Source organism: Grampus griseus (assembly GCF_964374135.1).
Source record: "Grampus griseus genome assembly, chromosome: 7".
In the NCBI taxonomy this organism is placed as follows: Eukaryota; Metazoa; Chordata; class Mammalia; order Artiodactyla; family Delphinidae; genus Grampus; species Grampus griseus.
Window position 1 is genome coordinate 16476675 of NC_139001.1, and position 21386 is coordinate 16498060.

Consider the following 21386-nt stretch of genomic DNA (forward strand, 5'->3'; position numbering starts at 1 on the left):
GGGAGGGAAACAAAACTCTGCTGAGGTTAAAGACGTCTTCCCTCCAAACGATGGGCTTGAGAACAACAGGCGTCCTTGGCTTTAGGTTTCTTAAGGTCCATAAAGGGCCATTTTCACACTTCCCTGTCCACAGGCTGGAGACCTTTTGTTGCATCTGTTTATTTCCTGCCTTATTCCTTTCTCCCCGCTAATTTGAGCCAGTAATGAAATGCAGTGGGTAGGTCCCCCAAACTCTTTATAATTCAACGCTTGTGATGCAGGACCCAAGAAGACAGTTTTACAGCCCACAAGTGAAGGACTATAGTGACTCCTTCCTCCCTTTCTTTTCTCCATGTCTCTTTTTCTCTTCATCCTATTGGGGTGTCACAAGGACCAAACTGCTGCAGTAAAATGACTTGTAGGTGTTTGATGGCAAGTCATTGAGGAAGTGAATAAAAGAAAATTGCAGCATTCACATCGGTGGGGAGCGGTTAGAACTGCTGAGCTTTGAACCAAAGAAGGTGAAATTTACCATTTTCCGAAAAGGAGCCACCTCTGTTTGACATCAAAGCATCTCCTGTAATTGTTCATTGTGAGACTCACGACTGTTGGAAAGTCATGATGGAGCCCCGAATCTAGGCTATTTGTTTATCCAAAACACACATAGAGATAAAACCCACCTGGGCCTTCGGGATGCGCCGTGGTCTGCTCTCAAACCAAAAGTAATCACAGGTACGTGGCCAATGCGGATTCTACGGAGAAAGCATTCTCAGTTTCTTGAGGGTATGTATTATTTTGAATACAGAATTATTTGATGGGGAGAGAATTTCTCTTTGCTTCCTAGTGGAAAGCTCAGATCATTCAGCCTCAAGCTTCGGTAAAAGTTTCCTTTTATCCTCTTGAGTTTTTGCTCCATCTTTAAAAAGTGATATTTTCCTACCATTTTACTTGTTTCCAGTGGGTGCGTGGAAAGACAGTCTGTTTCACACACTTAATCTTGCTGTCCCTACCCTGACTGCAGAGGGCACTGTACTTGGTTACCCTGACACTTCAACAATGATGTTCTTTCCGTGGGATTTCAAGGATATATGTGGTATTAAGGGCTGCCCCTGGTGGTGACGGTGCTTATGCTAGTGAGTCTTTAGAGATAACTCTGCTATTGTCAAACTGGGGGGCTGCTTGGGGCTCTTTCTGGATTTAGGATTCTAACTGGAAGGGAATCTCAACACCACTCACCTTTGTGTTAGGGCGTCCGGAAAACTATTTGCATATGCCCTCCAGATACAGAGGAGAAATACCGAACATATTGTCAACGCCCTCATCCAGGGAAAGAGAAGTTTCTCAAAATGCTATATGTAACAGGTGCAGTGAAAACTAGTTTTAATGTTAACTTACTTTTTTTTTTTTTGCTGTACGCGGGCCTCTCACTGTTGTGGCCTCTCCCGTTGCGGAGCACAGGCTCCGGACGTGCAGGCTCAGCGGCCATGGCTCACGCGTCCAGCCGCTCCGCGGCATGTGGGATCTTCCTGGACCAGTGCTCGAACCCGTGTCCCCTGCATCGGCAGGCAGACTCTCAACCACTGCGCCACCAGGGAAGCCCTTAACTTACTTTTGAATGACATTTTACAGCCTGTGTGTTCGACAGAAGTTCAGAAGCGCCAAAAAAGCCTTAGGAAACAGAGACTCCATTTAAAATTAGAATTGTCATTTGCTTCACTCCTGACTGTCAATATCTCAGTTAACCTAAATAGCAACACCAAACCCACAAAAGGCCATCTGAAACAGGTGCAGATATAAAGTTGTTTTAGGGATGACTTACTTCTGATACTTTATATTTAGAAAACATCTTGCTGGCTACAAAGAGTTTTTTTAGATCTGTTTAAACGTTTAGTTCACCTTTATTCATTCGACAAATTTATTGAGCACCCACTATATGCCAGACAAGATCTTGAATAGCGGGCATATAGAGATAAGTCTTGTGCTTATAGGTTGTACATTCTAATAGCCTACATGCTTGTATCTGAAAGGAGGGTGTTTTACAGATGGGAGAATGGAGGCAAGGAAACTTGTCCAAGATGGCAGCCAGTAAATTTCAAACCTGGATTTTTATCCAAAATCCTTTTTAAATTCATTGAGTTTTTCCCATCAAATTAGTAAAATGAAGACTACTCCGCGTGGCTAAGGATGCTTTTTCATCTTTACTTCATTTCATGTGTCCTAGATGAGCCCTCTGCCCCCACAGAACCAAGGGGCTAGTGATTTCCTGAACTTTCCAGTCACATGTGCAGCAGTGCAGCTCTGATCAGCCATCCTCTCCCCTTTCTGCTTCTTGTTTGCCCCAACAAATCAGTCTGGACCACACTTCCCCAACCTTAGTCCAAATCCTCCATGGTTCTTTGTGTAATCCACAATGCACTCCTCCACATTCTGGCTTCTTATCCCAGTTACTGTCTGTTTAGTCAAGTACTGTTTAAGTTTTAAAACATAAATGCCTGTTTAGCTCTACTTTAAGTTATCCTCAAGCAAAGGCTTAAAGGACATTTGTAGAATGATTGAATGATGATTGATGTGTCAGCATGATTTGTAAGTGAAAAGAAGAGGAAATGGAGGCCACGTTTTAGATTCAAAACTACTGAAATCCCCTTGAGAGTAATAGGAAAAGGTGGTCTCAGACATCTGCATCTCAGGACAGTGAAAATTCTGCTCTAAAAATTTGAAAATTAAGGGCTGATTTGAATTAAATCACAAATCTTTCTTTAGAAAGTACCCTTTAGGAGTTCTTGCCTTTGTGATTTTTGCATCCATCCGTCATGATTCTCTAACCACACTGCTGTCTGCTAGCACGACCAGCTCTTCTGGTTGTGTGTTATGTCAAAATTCTAGCCATTAAAGGAAGGCTGCTTATGTCCAGGGGCACAAAATTTCCTTAAAGCAAACATCTCTTTTATGAAGGAAGTCTGTGGGTAGGGAGGAATGCCTTTCAGTCTAAGATGTGTCCTTTTCCTATAATGAGCGTACCTACATCAACCCTCAGCTTCCTCCCAGCTTCTCTCACTCTTCTGCAAGTGTATTACGTGTCTGAAGACACGGCATAATGAGGAAGTCTCTTACTTCTCCCCATTGCCATGATAAAACTAGGATAAGAAGCTTAGCAGGAACTGTTTCTTGAGTTCTAGAAAATGGATTCTCTGGGTTGACACTAAAGAGTGTCTTCTCTGTCAGACTATTAAAAAATTCTCTTCTTTTTTTTTTTTTTCAGTTAAGAGGCTAAAGGGATAAGATGGCACTTAATTGGATACCAAAGATTGTATTTAATTTAGCTTCGTTTGCCCGTTTCCCTCTTTGCCGTGTTCCATTGGTGCTCATTAAGTTTGTGGTTAGTGGATGCGTCAGTACGGAGGAAGAGCCAGTCTCCATAAGGTTTGGGAACGTAAACTGGGAGGCAAGCAGGACCTTTCTTCTGCTTGGTCTTTTTATGTGGACCAAAATTCCCGGTATGATGAGAAGCCTTCTTTTGAACTAAGGCACTGATTTGTCAAAGCTCCTATTAAACCATGTATCTGGGACGAGTGTTCAGTCTGTTTTTTTATTAGTCTTTTATCTCCTCTTCTAATTCTGTTGGCAAAGGGCAGAGCCCTGAGGTACTGGGACTCAGGATCCAAAACACTTCTAAACCGAGTAGGGTTTGGCCGTGTTTACCAAAGTGTGGGAACATACCAATGGTGGCATCAGAGATGATTTTAGGGGAGACCCAGATGGGACATTATGTAATACTGAGTTGCTCTGTGTGAAAGTTAGTTCCTTTTCCATTCTCTCTCAGTTCTGATTTCTCTAAGGTCAGAATCTCAAATTGGTGTCAGGATTATCCTTAATGCTTCTCTAACACTGGCTAATCTCTTTTTCTTGGCAAAGCATAGAGAGGCAAGAGCATTTATGCAATTTTTTTACATTGTATTCATTATACTATTATTACGTATTCTTTAATGTATATATTATTTTTATTTGTATGGTTACCTGCCATTGATTGCACGTGATAACTCTAGAGGGAAGTTTTCTTTTGAGAAATAAAGTATGTCATCTTAAGAAAATTGTTATTTAAATCATAATCCAAGTTGCAGAGGGACGTGGTAGCAATTACTTGGGTGGCATGAGAAGACTGATGCTTGGGAACCACTGGGGGAGGGAAATGATTGAGAAATGCCACTGCCAAATGCCTCCTCTAGCCAGACGAGCCACAGGCTGGCACACAAGGCACGGTGGTGGCTTCTAGATGTAGAGCTGGAGGCTGTATTGGAAGCAGGGTAGGAAAGGCGAGGAAAGAACCCTTATGCGGCTTGTAACATGGAGGGCATCTTCTCTCCAAAGTGGCAGTGTGGCAAAGCCCAGTTTTTCCCACACTGGTGCTTTTCTTGCCAAAGAAGTTAAGAAGCTCTTCTCCAGGGGGAGGAATAACTGCCCTATTGACTATAACGCGCATCCCCGTTTTAGGTCCGATTCTCAATCTCACTTGGTCATGGGTTGCTTTTGTCACTATGGCCTGATAAAAATGCTCTTCTGAAAAAGAGCTGTTTGGAAAGAATTCAGACTTTACAGCCACACAGCATCATACTTTGTATAAATTACAATGATTTATTCTCCTTTCCTCTTTCATCTCATTTTCCTCTGTTTTTATAACAGCTGAGTAAGCATGCACTCTCGGTTTATTTTTTCACGTTCGTGCCTATGCATTTTCCAAGTAGGGCTGCATTAGGAATATCCGATTAGTTAACACGATGATATTGTTAACTGCCTGTCTGAGATTTTGTGAGCCCTCGGTGGAGCTCATATGCCCTTTGAATGACCACAGAAGCACCGCCGCTCCAACTCCCGAAGTGGGAATCAGGTTCATTTCCCACATGCAATAATTTAGGGATAACCCAACCAGAGAGAAACCGTCTTAGTTCATCAGCGCGCTCACTCCAAGGGCAGCCGGGCAATTCTTTCCCGAGACATCTGTCTGATCAGGATCTGATCCAGAACATTTCTGAGCGTAAGTTCATTTTATAACTTTATGATTTTCCTCCCTCCTGCTTTCTTTCTAACAGCCTCACTTTTCTATTTCATTTCCCAATCCTGAACGTGAGAGTTGGGAGAGCCCCTTTTTATGGAGTGGATGCTAAAGTGCTCTGTTAGGCCGTATATTTATTAACTGGAGTGAAATGGCTTTTCACAGCCAGGCAACCTTCCTAGCCTCCTTGCTACCTCTATATTTAAGAAAGTCACTCCTTGCATTGTGCTGGACAATGGCTCTGTGTCAACCCGTAAGGAAAGAGAGAGAAGGCTTCCCTGGTGGCGCAGTGGTTGAGAATCTGCCTGCCGATGCAGGGGACACGGGTTCGAGCCCTGGTCTGGGAAGATCCCACATGCCGCGGAGCAACTAGGCCCGTGAACCACAACTGCTGAGCCTGTGCGTCTGGAGCCTGTGCTCCGCAACAAGAGAGGCCACGACAGTGAGAGGCCCGCGCACCGCGATGAAGAGCGGCCCCCGCTTGCCACAACTAGAGAAAGCCCTCGCACAGAAACGAAGACCCAACACAGCCAAAAATAAAAATAAATTAATTAAAAAGAAGGCTCAACATTAAAAAAAAAGAGAGAGAGAGAGAGAGAATGTGGGGGGCTGCAGGGGAGCCTTGACACAGCTAATGAGTGCATTTCCGGTTCTCATTATCCACAGGTGTTCCGTGGCTTTCATGTGTCTGCTGCGCGTCTCTCTGTTCACTCAGTTTGCTATTACTAACATGTGGGTTGCCTTTGATGGAGGATGTATTTATTTTCTGTATCGAAATTTTACTTGTGTTTATGCCTGAGATCCAATCTGGAATAGCTTTGGGGGCGGGGGTGGGAGGAGAAGGAGAAATAGGGAAGAGAGTGTGTGTGTGTGTGTGCATGTGTGTGCGCGTGCGCGTGTGTGTTACCATCTCAAGGCACCCCTAACAGAGATGCCAGGCTGTCAGATGGTCCCCTCCAAGAGGTGCTCTCTGCTGGATTAGCTTTAGCAGGAAGATTCCCCTGTGTGACATGTAACTTTGGTGTATCTAGTTGCATCTCTTGCCACCAGCATACCTGTCAGATGTGATCAGAGGGTTTGCAGCTAGTCCCATTCCATTTTCAGATAATTTATTTTACTTTTTCTCTTTTTCTTCCTCTGAGTTAGGATTTGGCAGTTGTATGTGCCGGGAAAGTGCAGGAGGATAGCCCAGCACTACTCTGTTGTTCCTCAGTGGCCGCTTTTGGACGTTTGTTTTCATATATATTCACAATTTGAGAATGAATACAAATATACATTCCATTAAGGAAAACCTCTGATCTCTGGTTCTATAGCAGCTTGGTTAGATAAGATCACAGATTTCGTGGACGCTCCCTCTTCTTCCTGGAGACGGCACATTTGTGCCATTGTTGGTCACCGCAGAGCTTGATAGCGGCTGGCTGGAGATGCGACCACCACAGTGGAGAAGCAAGGGTTAGGTGGCCTGGGTTGATAAAAGTTTCTGCTCCCCAACCCTGATAATACAGCTGGTGGAGGACGGCTTTTGTGTCTTTCTCAGTGGAAAGAAGAAGGTTTGCTACTCAGCAGGCAAAAGCAATATTTCATCTCTTGTAAAAGAGTTGCAAAATGCCATATATGTCCAGAGAGACTATCATGGCTTTATTTGTGTTCTTCATTATTTGCCTGGTTGTGTTCAAACTGGAAACTCTTACTGTAATTAAGCAATGCTTTTATTTATATTGGAAAGTATGTACATTGTTTGCCTTCTGGCATTCCCTGCAGTACCCTTGGAAGAGTTGCAGAGTCTCTTGTCTAAAATTAAAGACCAATAACACGACACTCAATTCTTTGGAGGTGGTATGAGATGCAGTTTCTCTGAGCTTAAGAGGAGATTTTCCAAAGGTTTTCATGGCTTGCAAAAAAATAAACAAGCAGATAGCATTCTCTATACCTACGGCCTTTCTGAGGAGTGGCTGCAGGTGCTGTAGAGGTGATACTGTAAGGCCTGTGGACTTACCAGACCACTTCAGAGATTGTCTTTTTAAGACAAACCATATACAAGAAAATATTGGAAAGAACCGTAAAATGGTATATGCTTTTGTACTAGGGAAGAGGAAAACAGGGATTTGTCAGAAGACAAGACAATCCTTCACAGTTTTCTAAAATAAGATGGTATTATTGACTGATGCCACCAATTTTTCCCCCTAAAGTAAGATATCTTTTCTTTTCCCCACTAGCACCCTCATCCATTGCTTTGGTCCAGGCTAAAGAAGTTACAAGATACAGTGTTGCTCTGGCTTGGCTGGAACCAGACCGGCCCAATGGGGTGATCTTGGAGTATGAAGTCAAGTATTATGAGAAGGTATTACTTGAATAAGCAAGGTTCTTCTCCTTTCTTCCCCCCAACCCCTCTTTCCTTCCCTCCTTCCTTCCTTCTTTTCCTTCTCTCTATAGTTTTGGTCAGTTATAAGTCCTGGAATACTAGGAAATCTCAAAACCAAATGCATTTTGCTTCCCAATCAAATCCAATTATGAATTTTATGTATTAAGTTGCTAATCTTAAAAAAGAGAAAAAACACATTATGTTCTAATATAACTGTATTTTTTCTTTCTAGTCCTGCAAATCAAGATAGCTAAGCTAAGAATGTCTTATCTATAAACCTTCTATCAGGAAGAGTGAATCATAAAAGTTGAAATAATGATCTGTTTAAGTAGATCACTGCTATTCAGAATCAAGGTGTGGATTTTGATGACTTAATAGAAAATCAAGGAAAGAAAATTACATTCTTCAGCCTCTTAAAGTTATAGAAAGACATCATGTTTTACAAATAACTTGTCTCTTAAAGGACAGCATTCTGAAGAGAGTTATTTGCATTCAAGGTTGTCTAGAAAATGAACAATTGTCTCTTTCTTTTTAAAGGTAATCACTTATTGGCTTCCTTATTAAAAGCAGAAAGGGGACAGGATTTTTTTTTTTTTTTGAAACCAGATTATAACATTTTTGACATTTTCTAGAATGGAAAATAGAAAAAGAAAAGGGACCTTCTTGCAGTAGTTATTTCTGTGAAATTGCTGGGTGTGGAGTGAGAAAAGCCATCAACCATCATCTAATGTTCTTTTCAAAAAAAAGATTACGGGTAAAGATCTGGATATGGTCAGTGTCAATAGCGATCATACCTGAACTCCACATTTCTTTCAACATCTAAGTAACAATAGTACTTCTAACATTGAACTGAATATAGTGTTTAGAGTTTATCAATCTCCATTTACTTTCAACCTCTGAATGGACTGGCTTGGCTGCCTTAATACTGTATCGGAGTAAGTGGGAGATTTATTTTGCCACCTTCCCTAATTTTATCCTCTCGTAACGTAGGATCAGAATGAACGAAGCTATCGGATCGTTAGGACGGCTGCCAGGAACACGGATATCAAAGGCCTGAACCCTCTGACTTCCTATGTTTTCCACGTCCGAGCCAGGACAGCAGCTGGCTACGGAGATTTCAGCGAGCCCCTGGAGGTCACAACCAACACAGGTAACGAGTTCTGAGATTCTTTGTACAATCCAGGGCAAATCCCATTATGGTGAACGAAGAAGCTATACAGATTTTTGGTTAGGCAAACATTTTGTTGCAAAGGCTATTGCTTGAAACTAGATAACCAGTGTCCGTAACTTAGCACACCTCTTGCTATTTAGAGAAGAACATTTTTCATAAAGGTATCTGATCTGTCTTTTCATATGATTGAAAAATGTCTATCTTTCTCCTGTGTTGAGCCTTCCGTAAACCATGAAAACTGGGATGGCCAAACTGACTAATGGACAGTTGCATAACTATCTTACATTAAGCTAAGGAGTTTTCTCCCTGGGAAGATTAGAGAAGGTACCAATTTTTTTTTTTTTCTCTCCTATGTATTTCTAGGAATCTGTTCAAATCAAGTCAGATCAGTTTTTTTAAAAGCCCCTCTAGACAACTACATCAATCTTTCAACATTGTGAGTTGGACCAACTGGATGATTGAATCAAAATGTTAATAGAGGGCATACTTATGAATAAGCAATTTACATAAGACATCTCCCCTCCATAATTAACAAACCAAAATTGAGCCTACTGGATAAGGAGCTGGTGGGGCAGAATTTCCTACATTAATTCTAGAAAGTAATTTTATTCACAAATTATTAAATAGAATATGAATGAAAAAAGAAAGAAAGTACTCTAGAATAAAATCTGAAGGGGTTTGACATCCTTTGTGATTATCCTGGAAGGCTTCAAGGAGGAAGTGGCTTTTGAGCTGGGCAATAATAGACAGGTTTTTTATAGATGGGGTGTGAGGATGCAGTGGAGAGGTCATTCAAAACTGCTTGTCCTTTTGGCAATTTCCAGGTGTCTTTCTCACTAAGGAATTCATCAGATCCTTAAGTAAGAGTTTGGGCTGAGACTAGAAAGGAAGAGAAGAAAAAGCAATGAGTGGAAATGTTTACCATAGGATTTAATAAGAGTCTTCTGGTTGGAGTTCTTCATACAATTATAAAAAAGAATGTCTTTGTCTCATTAAGGCTGTCTTAGAAGATGCTGTTGTGTGAATACTTAACGTAGAGCAAAATAGGCTGTGAGCATTTCAAATGGCTTCAGAGAGTTGAAACTTGTGACAGTCAGAAGTTCTAGCGCTTAGGACCTTGCCCAAGGTGATCCTTGTGTAACTGTCTTTGCCAGTGCCTTCCCGGATCATTGGAGACGGGGCCAACTCCACCGTCCTGCTGGTCTCCGTCTCCGGCAGCGCGGTGCTCGTGGTTATTCTCATCGCCGCTTTTGTCATCAGCAGGAGGTAAGCACTTAAGCCACTCACTGCCCCTGACCCCCTTCCCAGTTTTTATGAGGGAGTTTTTGTCTCCTCCACACAAAGCTGAGGCTTTTGATTAGCATCATAAACATGGCATTTGCAGCACAAACTCCCTCCTCTTTGCTTTGATCTCCCCACCCCGCTGCTAGAGCTTCCGGCTGGACCCTGGTGGCAGCCCTCACCACTGAGAGTCCTGGAAAGACCCAACTGATTGCAGGAAACTAAGCTGAAAAGCAGGCCATCGGGAACTTTCTAGATATTCTAGGCTGTAAGGTGTTACATTTATACCTCTCTTAAGCCTGAACTGACTGCCAAAGGCCAAAAAAAAAAAGCCATATAAAACAGACCTCACATTTGAGCTCTATTTGTCAACTGTGTTACTTCACCTCTTTGAGTCATTGTTTCCTTTTTGTAAAATAGGGATAATAAAATATCTGCCTCTAAGAGTTATTGACAGGAGAGTTTTGATAGGCAAAGTAGATCATCTGTCACACAGAGAGTACTTCAACATGATATTCGTTCATAACAGTAACCAAAGCAAGGAAGTGGGCATTCCATCTTCCCTTAGGAAAAGCCATCGACATTTCCAGAGAGTATCCTTTGAGCACTTCGTGGGAATGGCATTGTTCTTGGAAATGGATCTAAAACAGCAATTACTTATTCTATGAGAGTTTACACTCTAACTTGATACTTGGAAAACAGTCTAGAAAAGAGAGGCATAGAAAGAGCTTGACAGCATATTCTTTTGTGTGTGTGTGTGTGTGTGTGTGTGTGTGTGTGTTACAATAAAACTTTATTTACAAAAACAGGTGGTGAGCTGGATTTGGCTGAGGGCCATACTTTGCCAACCCCTGAGCTTGAAAGCATATTCTTTTGATCCAGTTTTTCTTATTATCATTGCCTCCATCAATTATTAACACTGCCTGGAGCTTCCAGAAGAATGGGGGGGAGGGGGTTTGAGGGGGCAGCTGCTCATCGTCAACGTGTGTCCACATCTAGGTCCTCTTTGTCTCACGTGTGAGAATCTTCCCCTTCTCCAACCTTTACGCCCCCACCCCCACCCCCCATGCCATCAACTGTTTTACAAGATGGGGCTTTTAAGAAAAAAGCAGAACCCGGGCATGTCAAAATGATCCTCTTAAATATAAATCTTTTCATGTCATAGAAGAGGAAACTGATACTCAGAAAGCTATAGTCCTTGTCTGGAGTCACTATATTGCTTTAGTGGTAGATCTGTTACTGGACCCCCAGTAGCCGTACTTGGATCTCAGGGCACTGTCTGTTGCACTGTCTTTTCCTGGCTCATCAGTTGATGAGCTTATTGATGTCACAGCATAGCCTCTGGCTATTTCCACTGACCTGGGCAAACCACCATGATTTTCTCTCACTTTGTGGTACATTATAATTAAGGTGCTGACCATATATCTTAGTTTGCCTGGATGGTTTCAGTTGTCACCCGTATTTATTAATATCATGTCTCTGCTCTCACTCTGCAGAATGTCCTGGTATATAGAGATCAATCATGATCCCTCTCGCACAGTACAGCACAACTCCTTATTGTGTGTGGGCACCTCCATTTGTCATCGTGTGTGTTCTTTTTGGTGCAAAGTCTGTTTGATTAGAGCAGTGAATTTCGTCTTGAAGGAGTTAAACCCACCACAAACACTCACCCCTGTTGCTGTAATACACACACACAAACATACATCTAGACATGCCCACTGTACCCTATATAATAGTACAGCTCAGGCTTCGGAAACTTCAACTTGGCCTGAACAGAACCTGAATTCCCAGAGTTCTTTCCTTTCCTGGCGTTTGATTTTGGAAGTCAATCAGGATGGACCTCTTTCTTATTCATCGTCATTTGACTTTGTGCCTGTACACATGCCAGGCTCATAAACACATGGAAACTATAGGCATTCATCTATATCCATCTGATAGCCAAGAGGAGGGAGTGGGATGAGGATTGTATAGAAATTACATGGGCTTTTGCTTTCGTTATTACGTATTTCTGCATTTGAAATTTTTACAGTGTATTATAAACAACTTGTGTCATCAGAAAATAAAGTTGTTGAAAAGTCTAAAACTAAGGAAAAAATTATTAATAACTGCCACTGCAAGAAATCTTTGACTGAAATCCAGTACCCCAGAATGTTCAGAACCATTTGAGAGAACGCTTGTTCACAGAAAGTGGGTCTCGTCTCGAATCTCAACCAGGATATTGGTTGGAAGAATTCTCTAGTTGTAGTCTGGCTTTCCTTTAGAGTTACTGTTTTTGTTTATTTTTTGTATTTTAAGTTGTCCTAAATACAGCAGTCAGACAGGAGTAATTAGAAATAAGTCACCTCGTTTTAAGTTTTTTTTCAGATTTTTTTTTGACAAAAGAAAAAAGAAAAGCAGATGAAAATGTAATACAGGAAGACAAGTTTATTAAAAGCTGTAGCTATAGAAAATAGCATCGCAAGCTTGATGACTTAATTTCCTTTCTGCTTTTTTTTATTGATCACTTTATTATATAAGGCAGGATTGATCGGATTTCCAATTATGAGTCCCCACCTTAGAGAACTGTGCCTGTCAAGTTACCCAGCCATGATCTTGTCCCTTCTCCCCCATTAAAAAAAAAAAATGTTACTTCCCAAGGCTGATAAACACTGCTTGGTGATTGGTCCTCAATGGATCACTTCTTAGAAAATGAAATGTCAACCCCTTGGCCTCCTATTGATTCTTCTTTAGTGTCGGACATAAAGCTGTCACGGAAAGGCTGCCTGGAGCCAGGTAGCTGACAGGCTTTGCAGCGGCCGATGCACACTCAGCTGATTCTTCTCCGCAAGCAGGTTGTGTGCTCTGTCATAACGGACCGCAGATGTTTAAATGGGACAAGAACAGGTGAGAAGAGAAGAGACAGGTAGTGCAGACAAAAGTCTGGTCCATGCTTTTAGTGAGAGTACAAATGAAAGATGGTAAATGGTACCCCTAAAATCATCTCACCACCCTGCAGCCAGCCATCTGGAAGAGCGACAGATGAAACATCCTAGCCTGGAAAATGATGCGGCTGCTTCTTGCCTCTTAGAGCCGTGGGTAGTCGATGGCAGAATGGATGCGAGGGACGGACCCCTTATAGGGTGATTCCCTACACTGCTGATGACATGGGAGATTGTTTTAAGAGGTAGATGGGCAGAGATCCACACAGTGAGAAGAGTTTCAGTCCTTCCTATTACTTCAAAGGAGAATCTGTTTGCTAATTTGTCATTTAAGAAAGAGGAAATGCCCTCAGGCTCACAGCTAGTATCTTGCTGGATTTTTTTTTTTTTACAGCAATTGTTTATTTTATTATATTTACTTTATATGGAGAAATATGAGCTTTAGGCAAGTCAGAGTCATCTTTAATTTTTCCAATGAGAAGATCCACTTTTTTCTTTTGACCAGCCTGGAAGTGTAAACATTTGGGGATCTCAGTGACAGAATGAAATACCTAAATTTATACATTTTATTTATATATTTAAAATAATCTACAGAATACATTGACTTAGATTTATTGTATGTTTTTACCATCCACATTATGTTGAGGAAATTAACTTACATTTTTTATAGGCATCTTTGATCAGTGTCTTCCCGTGTCACTTATCACATACGTTATAATTTAAGGATTCTGTCAGCTTTTCAGAGAATGTAATTGTGCCTGCCATCTGGGTGGTTTAAGGTACAGCATTTCTTGTATTTATGGAATGCTGTCTCTAGAAGTCTTCCTAAACTGCACATGCACATTCTGTTGGCACCATTGCCTTCTACTCCTGTAGGTACACATTTGTGATCTCCACGGTGTGACCACTTTATTGCTTTTGAAAGTGATTTTTGACTGTTAACAATGACATCCTAAAATGCAATGATAAGGTCATAACCTCAGGACTAACGAACTTAGTGATCAACTGTGTTAAATTCCTCTGACAACTACCTCCCCCTTTTATATGAACGATTTTTTCAGTTTACCTCCAAGCATCCTAAATAGTATTCATTCAGGTTGCTTTGGGCCAGTGTGTCTTCCCCAAATAGTATTTTATTGTTCAGTATGTATGAGAAACACTTTTAAGAAAGAATTAGAATGCAAGATGAGTTCCTCTTTTCTAAAGGACAGTTGGTGACCAGAGACAAGTACTGCCTGATAGCCAGCCATAGGTGGCGTTTCTACTGACCTTCTGATGATCTCCGGTGCTGCCGGGTTTCCATTTATGTTAGGGTTATAAAGTACCCCTTTTACCTGAATTAAAGAAGGGAATTAATTGATTTTAAGAAAAAAATGAAATGGCTATGGCAAAATTTGTGAAGGAGGTACACATACGGCTCAGGGTAGGAAACTACGGGCATCTTGTATATTAGGAACTTGAGGCCTAGAGAGGAGGTTAAACAGTTAGCTGCACAGGGTCATACAGCTAGTTAGTTGCCTGATCAGGACAGAAGTCCATCTCTCCTGACTTCCAGTACTGGCCTAGATAGATTATTTTAATGTCTTCTGGACTGAAAACATTGACCTACATCAAAAGTTAGCATTGACAACTGTAGCAAACCAGAGCTTCAGGAGTCTCCTTCACGATGTACCATTTGTGATGTGTGATTTGATGTGTAATCTAACACATGCTGTAAGGTCAGACCTTGCACGTTAGTTTTATCTTCTTTGCAAGGTTACGATTTTCCACTTTGGAGCTGAAACTGTTCCCATAATGCTAAAACAGTCACCATTCAGACTCTATCTTCCCCAGTGTCCTAATTGTAATATTATGGTCACATAAGAATGAATACACTTAAATATTAGCCTAAATTGGCTCTGATGAAGTCGTGTAAATTCCTACAATTCGTTGGCTGATGGTACTGCGGGAACATTTCTAAACAACCTGTGTGCCCTCGTGTGGTTCAGTTCCACCCATGTCAAAATGTTGCTCATGAAGAACATGTAGCCATCATTGGGTGCAAGAACAATGACAGCTTAAGGAAGGGGAAAAAGAATAGCTTCGATGCATCTGCATAGGTGATGCCATTAAACGCTGGAAAGTGTCCTCTTGGAGCTATGCTAGTTATTACATTGCTTTATCTTCTTTAATCTGCACTTTAGCTGAATAAATTACTTACCTTTTGCTAATTCGTTTTGGAACAGTGAGCCCCACCAATCAAACCCATCGACTTGATCAGGGAAGTCAGTATTTTACTAAAAGTGGGGTGCGTGCTGGGCCCTGTCACACTTCGCTCCACTGTTTTGTTGGTTTTATCGGGTAGTCAAGGTGCCAGGAACAACACATTGGTTGGGAGGGCAGGGCTGGGGTCTCATGCTGTCCCTGGACAATGTCTGTTAATACCCTGATTCCGCCTCCCTTTGACAGAGGCGAGCTTAGTCACAGGCTTTCAAAGTTTCACCTGCAGAGGAGTCTCTTTACCTCCTGCAGTTAAAAGGTTCCATGTTTCCTTCGGGAGCATTCACTCACAAACCACTCCCCTCCTTCCCCCCTTTTTGTAATCAGCTTCCCACGTCTCAATAATTAGAAAATCGTCCACAAAGGTTTCCTTCTGTCCTTCAGGTGATCTGCCTTGGATGTCAATTTAGCACTCTTTTAGGCGATGTGGTTTCCTCTGGTCTGGCTGACCCAACGATAAGCTTCCATAGGCTTTCTTTCTCTGGACAATAACGAACACATTGTCCCACCCTGAGCCTAAGGAGAAAGGGTCATCAGGTGACAAAGGTAGAGCAGGACTCAGGCTTTTTAGTTTTAAGGGTATTATTAAGTAGCTAATAGGCTACAATTAGCTTTTGAACAGTAATCCCTGTGTTTCTTTGTCAGCATTCCCTGTACTCTACCGGGGTCTTCTCCTCCAAGTAACACTCCAAGTAAAGTTTCTTGATAGGGAGGGTGGGAGGGAGGGAGACGCAAGAGGGAAGAGATATGGGAACATAAGTATATGTATAACTGATTCACTTTGTTATATAGCAGAAACTTACACACCATTGTAAAGCAATTATACTCCAATAAAGATGTTAAAAAAAAAAAATACACCTTCTACCAGAAAAGCTGTCCTTCAGAGTTGAAGGAGAGAGAAAGAGTTTTCCAGACAAGCAAAAGCTAATGGAGTTCATCACCACTAGACTGGCCTTACAAGAAATGTTAAAAGGACTTATTTAAGCTGAAACAAGAGGGTGTTAATTAGTTGCAGGAAAACATATGAAAGTATAAATCTCACAGGTAAAGGTAAATATGCAGTAAAAATCAGAATAATTTAAAGTTGTAAGGTTAATTACTTACAAAGCTTGTATGAAGATTAAAAGACATGAGTAGTAAAAACAGCTATAACTACAATACTTTGCTGAGATACACAAGATAAAAAGATGTAAATTGTGACATCAAAAACATAAAACAGGGCTTCCCTGGTGGCGCAGTGGTTGAGAGTCCGCCTGCCGATGCAGGGGACGCGGGTCTGTGCCCCTGACCGGGAAGATCCCACATGCTGCGGAGCAGCTGGGCCTGTGAGCCATGGCCGCTGAGCCTGCGCGTCCGGAGCCTGTGCTCCGCAACGGGAGAGGCCACAACAGTGAGAGACCCGTGTACCACAAAAAAAAAAACCAAAGAAACATAAAACATTGGCGGGGAGGGAATAAAAATAGAGAGTTTTATATAAAAAAAAATACACCTCCTAATTTACTTGCTCCTTCTATGTTCGGAAGCCTGAGGAGGGGGTGGGCAGGTCAGCCTTGTAATGTCCCTGCTATTTTACCTCTCCTCTGGCTTTGCACAGATTTCATGAATATGTTGATGGAAAATGGCACTCCTGGGCTGCTTGAGGCTGCCCCTTTCTTTTGGTATCTACAAGGGTCTTTTGTTTGTTTGTTTGTTTTTGCGGTACGCGGGCCTCTCACTGTTGTGGCCTCTCCCCTTGCGGAGCACAGGCTCCGGACGCGCAGGCTCATCGGCCATGGCTCACGGGCCCAGCCGCTCCGCGGCATGTGGGATCTTCACGGACCGGGGCACGAACCCGTGTCCCCTGCATCGGCAGGTGTACTCTCAACCACTGCGCCACCAGGGAAGCCCTCTACAAAGGTTTTTGATGAACTCTCTGAAGTTTAAAGTTGGGACAAAAGCTTCCCTGCTCGATGCATTTTTTCTTCTTTGAAGGAAAGAAATTCAAATCAGTATTAGAGATCTAAAGTGGTTTAAAATATATACTTGTAATTTTAGATAATGCTTCTAGGAGCTCTGATAAGATACAATCTCCCGGGCTGGCAGGACCCTATCACACCCTTGGGACCTAGGCACGCATTTCCCTGACATAAAATGCTATTTTCATAGTCCCTGACCTAACACTCTTATATTTCCTTTAAAAGGAGAGGGGAGGGGGAGTTTTGGAGGGGACTACATCTTTCATACAAATGTTTGGTTTCAGGATGTTTAAACCTGTTTAGCTTCTTTGATGAAGCAATGGATTTTGAGAGCAAGTGGAATCCAATTTAAGTAGATTTACTGATATAAAATGTACTATGACTTACAATTAACTCTCACCAGCTATCATCATATAACTTCATCCATGCTGGGAGAGGCATGTGAGGTAGTGAGCTAGATGGGGCAGACACACTCCTCCTGTATTTGCTAGGAGGGTCGTGGGTAAATGACTTGCCCTCCTGCCTCCATGTTCTCATCTGTACAATGGGACTGAACATGTGTCTGTCTGCCTGATTGCTTTCATAGGGTTGTTGAGAAGATGCCATGAAATGTTATATGGGAAGGCTCTTTTAAAAGTTAAATACAAAGTAAAAATGCAAGCTATTATTTGGGACTGAATGACTCGCACTTTGAAGTGAACTCTAGTGACTGAGGTCTCTGTTTACTGAGCTGGTTCCTGCTTTGCAAACAGTTAGGGGAAGAGATAATATATGTGATGAGAGCACTTTGAAAAGTTAAATGCAGTGTAAAAATGCCAAGTATTATTATTTGCAAGGGAATTATACACACAGAGGAACATCTGTAGGCTCTGAGGGTCTGACTGCAGAGCTGGTTCCTGCGTTGCTGACAATTAGGAGAGGAATGTGGGTGAAGGGCTGGGACACGTGACTGTGACTGGGCTGCTCTCTGGTGGCACTGCGTGGCCCTCTCTCTTTTCCATGACCATCCTGCCCTTCTTGACTTGTTCAAAGTGCAGGGGTTCAGGTTATCAGATTCAGACAGGACCACACTGCTGCGACCCCCTGTGGCCACCAGGGACTCTTGTCACCACAGAGCCTGTTTCCTCACATATAAGAGTCTTGACGGACCTCATCTTTAAAGCTCTAAGAAAATTACAAGATGATTATAAAGTGCAATATAAACTTGACATTTTTGACAGAAACATACATGTACATATTTTATTCACTAATACGGTCTCATCTTCCAACTTTACAGAGTTCTAATATGGACTGAGTTGATTTTCCAATTTAACATACATACACATAGACACATATATATGTGTCTATGTATAATGTATCAAGATGACTGATTCAAGAATTATATATATTCAAGCTTGCTTTTTCCCAAGACTTTTTATAACCAAGCCTGATCTCACTCCTATGGGACACTGAGAGCAGAAGGCCAACTGTAGGACCATACACTGTTTTTTGGAGAAAAGAATTAGGCGACAAATGGAAACTTATTTTTTGTTTTGTTTTGTTTTTATTTGATTGCATGGGGTCTTAATTGCGGGATCTTCGTTGTGGCACGTGGGGGGTCAGTAGTTGCAGCACGCGGGCTCTAGAGCACACAGGTTTAGTTGCCCCACAGCATGTGGGATCTTAGTTCCCTGACCAGGGATCGAACCCAAGTCCCCTGCATTGGAAGGCAGATTCTTAACCACTGGGCCGCCAGGGAAGTCCCGGATCCTTATTTTTACTGCTGCAAGTTTTCTACAAACTCTGTTTACCTTTTAAATTGTCGTTAATCATTTAGGAATTTGTATGCAGCAGCTGAAGCCAATAACCACAAAACTATTGTTTTAAGAATATCATATAATAGGATAATGAGTTTTTTTGTGGTGAAAGCAACAGGGCTTACTATTACTTATCACATACTGACTACGATTGCCTTTGATGTATGCAGAATTCACCTAGGGAAACTTATTTTAATTCAGAATATGTATGTGGGGAAATTAGCCAGTAAACTTCTAATCTATTTTCAATATAATAAATTTCTCCTGGGGATTTAAAATTATAATTGTATTATAAAATATTTGCTGTATCACCTCAGTTTAATACTGTGGTTACGAGCAGAGACTCTGGACTCTGCGGTGACAAGTTACTTACCCTGTTATTTCACCTCCCATAAACCTCAGTTTTCTCATCTGTGAAATGTGCATTACATATCTGCCTGACTTATATTATGGTAGTAAAGAACTTGTGGTTTACAGATTTTGAAAATATTGTTTTTTATCTTTTAATAGACGGAGTAAATACAGTAAAGCGAAACAAGAAGCAGACGAAGAGAAACATTTGAACCAAGGTACAGAAAACTGGATTGAAAATAATTTTATTTTTAGAGCATGTCTCGTGTTTTCAGTTTAGAAATGTCTAAATAATATTCACATGGCTATTAATATTATATTCCTTTCATGAAATTATCCAAATAATGTACTTCAGGGTTTCAAACTGAAATAGGTGATTGGTATTTTTTTTTAAGTGAAATTAAAGATGGAGGTTGGATAATTTCCTTAGATGCTTCTTTTTCCTTATCTTATCCTCCAACCTGAAAAAGTGTTGTTCTAGCTGGCTCATTTTTGTAGCTGGGTGGCAAGATTTAGAAGGTCACAATTTTTCTCTTATTATAAGGTAAACATTTTGGAGACAGTAGAATAAGAAATAGAACACACCACAGAATATGTGCTGTGGAATTCAGGACTATCAATATTTCTTTAGTGGATTTTCGTTATTTTGATATTCCAAGTGGAGTCAAAGACTGAATTCAAAGAATCGGCTCTGAATGACTTGAGCAAGATAGAAAACTCTGGAATGGACAGTGGTTGGTGTCTCTCCAGGAGTTCTGTCCACGAGAACTTTCTGAGGTGATGGCAGTGGTCTTTATCTGCACCATCTAATGCATTAGCCAAGGGGCCACAAGCACCACTGAATACTTGAAAAGTAGTGAGAATGAGGAAGTGAATTTTAAATTTTATTTAATTTTAACTGATTTATATCTAAATAACACCGAGTGGTTAATAGCTACCTTATTAGTACAGGGAGGTAGAAGGGCTGGAAGAATAATCCTGAGAAAGGTTTTCTTGGCTAGAGCATGTGAAGTGATGAAGGGTCATGGAGTGTCTGATAATTTTCCATTTGTTCATCTTGTTTCCTTTCTAAAACCACACTTTCTCATTTGCATGTGGTATATATTTTTAAAAACAAAAATGATGCATTTTTTTGAGATGAGGACAAAACTGACAGTCTTGGAAAATCAAAGGGTTTGAGCCAACCGGTATCCTACACCTCTCAGCGCCCCAAAGCCCCAAGAGCTCGAGCAGGGAGAGGCGGGGTGTAAATGCCAGTGGCAAGTTCCCAGTAATCTCTATTTTTTTTTTTTTTTTTTTTTTGCGTTACACGGGCCTCTCACTGTTGTGGCCTCTCCCGTTGCGGAGCACAGGCTCCGGACGCGCAGGCTCAGCGGCCATGGCTCACGGGCCCAGCCGCTCCGCGGCATGTGGGATCTTCCCAGACCGGGGCACAAACCCGTGTCCCCTGCATCAGCAGGCAGACTCTCAACCACTGCGCCACCAGGGAAGCCCCCCAGTAATCTCTAATGCATCTTGTCCTGGACATCTCTGGCTGCCCCAGAGCTCACATTCCAAATTCAGTTTACCAGTGACTATGGGGTGTGGCCGAATTACCCTTCTTAGTATTTAAACCATTGATTCGCCGAAGCTTCCAGGTGAAATTCAATGTCTTTTCTTACAGCACTTTCTTTCCAAAACAGAATAAAAGTGGAACTCCAATACAGAGTTTGTATTTTCAAATCAAATAGCAGATACTATCCCTCTCATCCACTTAACCTAGGTTTAATCTTAGTTTGTTAATTGTTGTCAATTGTTGGTCCAGATATGAGGCAAAAGATGATATCTTGTATCACAGGTCATTTGAGAAAGTTTCTATCATCTTCCCTAAGGGAAGAAAGCTGGAGATGGTGGGTAGGATGTGAGCAACTGATTGGGACAACAATATTTATTTAATTTTAAATTGTGTTTAGTTTTTTTTCATTGTTGAATTTTATTTTATTTATTTTTTTATACAGTAGGTTCTTATTAGTTATCCATTTTATACATATTAGTGTATACATGTCAATCCCAATCTCCCAATTCATCCCACCACCACCACCCCCACTCCCCTCACCACTTTCCCCCCTGGGTGTCCATACGTTTGTTCTCTACAACCATGTCTCAATTTCTGCCCTGCAAACCAGTTCATCTGTACCATTTTTCTAGGTTCCACCTATATGTGTTAATATGTGATATTTGTTTTTCTCTTTCTGACTTACTTCACTCTGTATGACAGTCTCTAGATT

General features: G+C 41.6%; 1 protein-coding gene across 1 annotated transcript in view; it reads left to right on the forward strand.

Annotated features, from left to right (window-relative positions):
- EPHA4 (EPH receptor A4) overlaps nt 1-21386 on the forward strand; it is a 135943-nt gene that overhangs the window by 98934 nt on the left and 15623 nt on the right. The window contains exons 6-9 of the mRNA XM_082658173.1: nt 7243-7367; nt 8379-8538; nt 9714-9825; nt 19279-19337. Of these exons, the coding sequence (XP_082514299.1) occupies nt 7243-7367; nt 8379-8538; nt 9714-9825; nt 19279-19337 (456 nt within the window). The remainder of the gene's footprint in view (nt 1-7242; nt 7368-8378; nt 8539-9713; nt 9826-19278; nt 19338-21386) is intronic.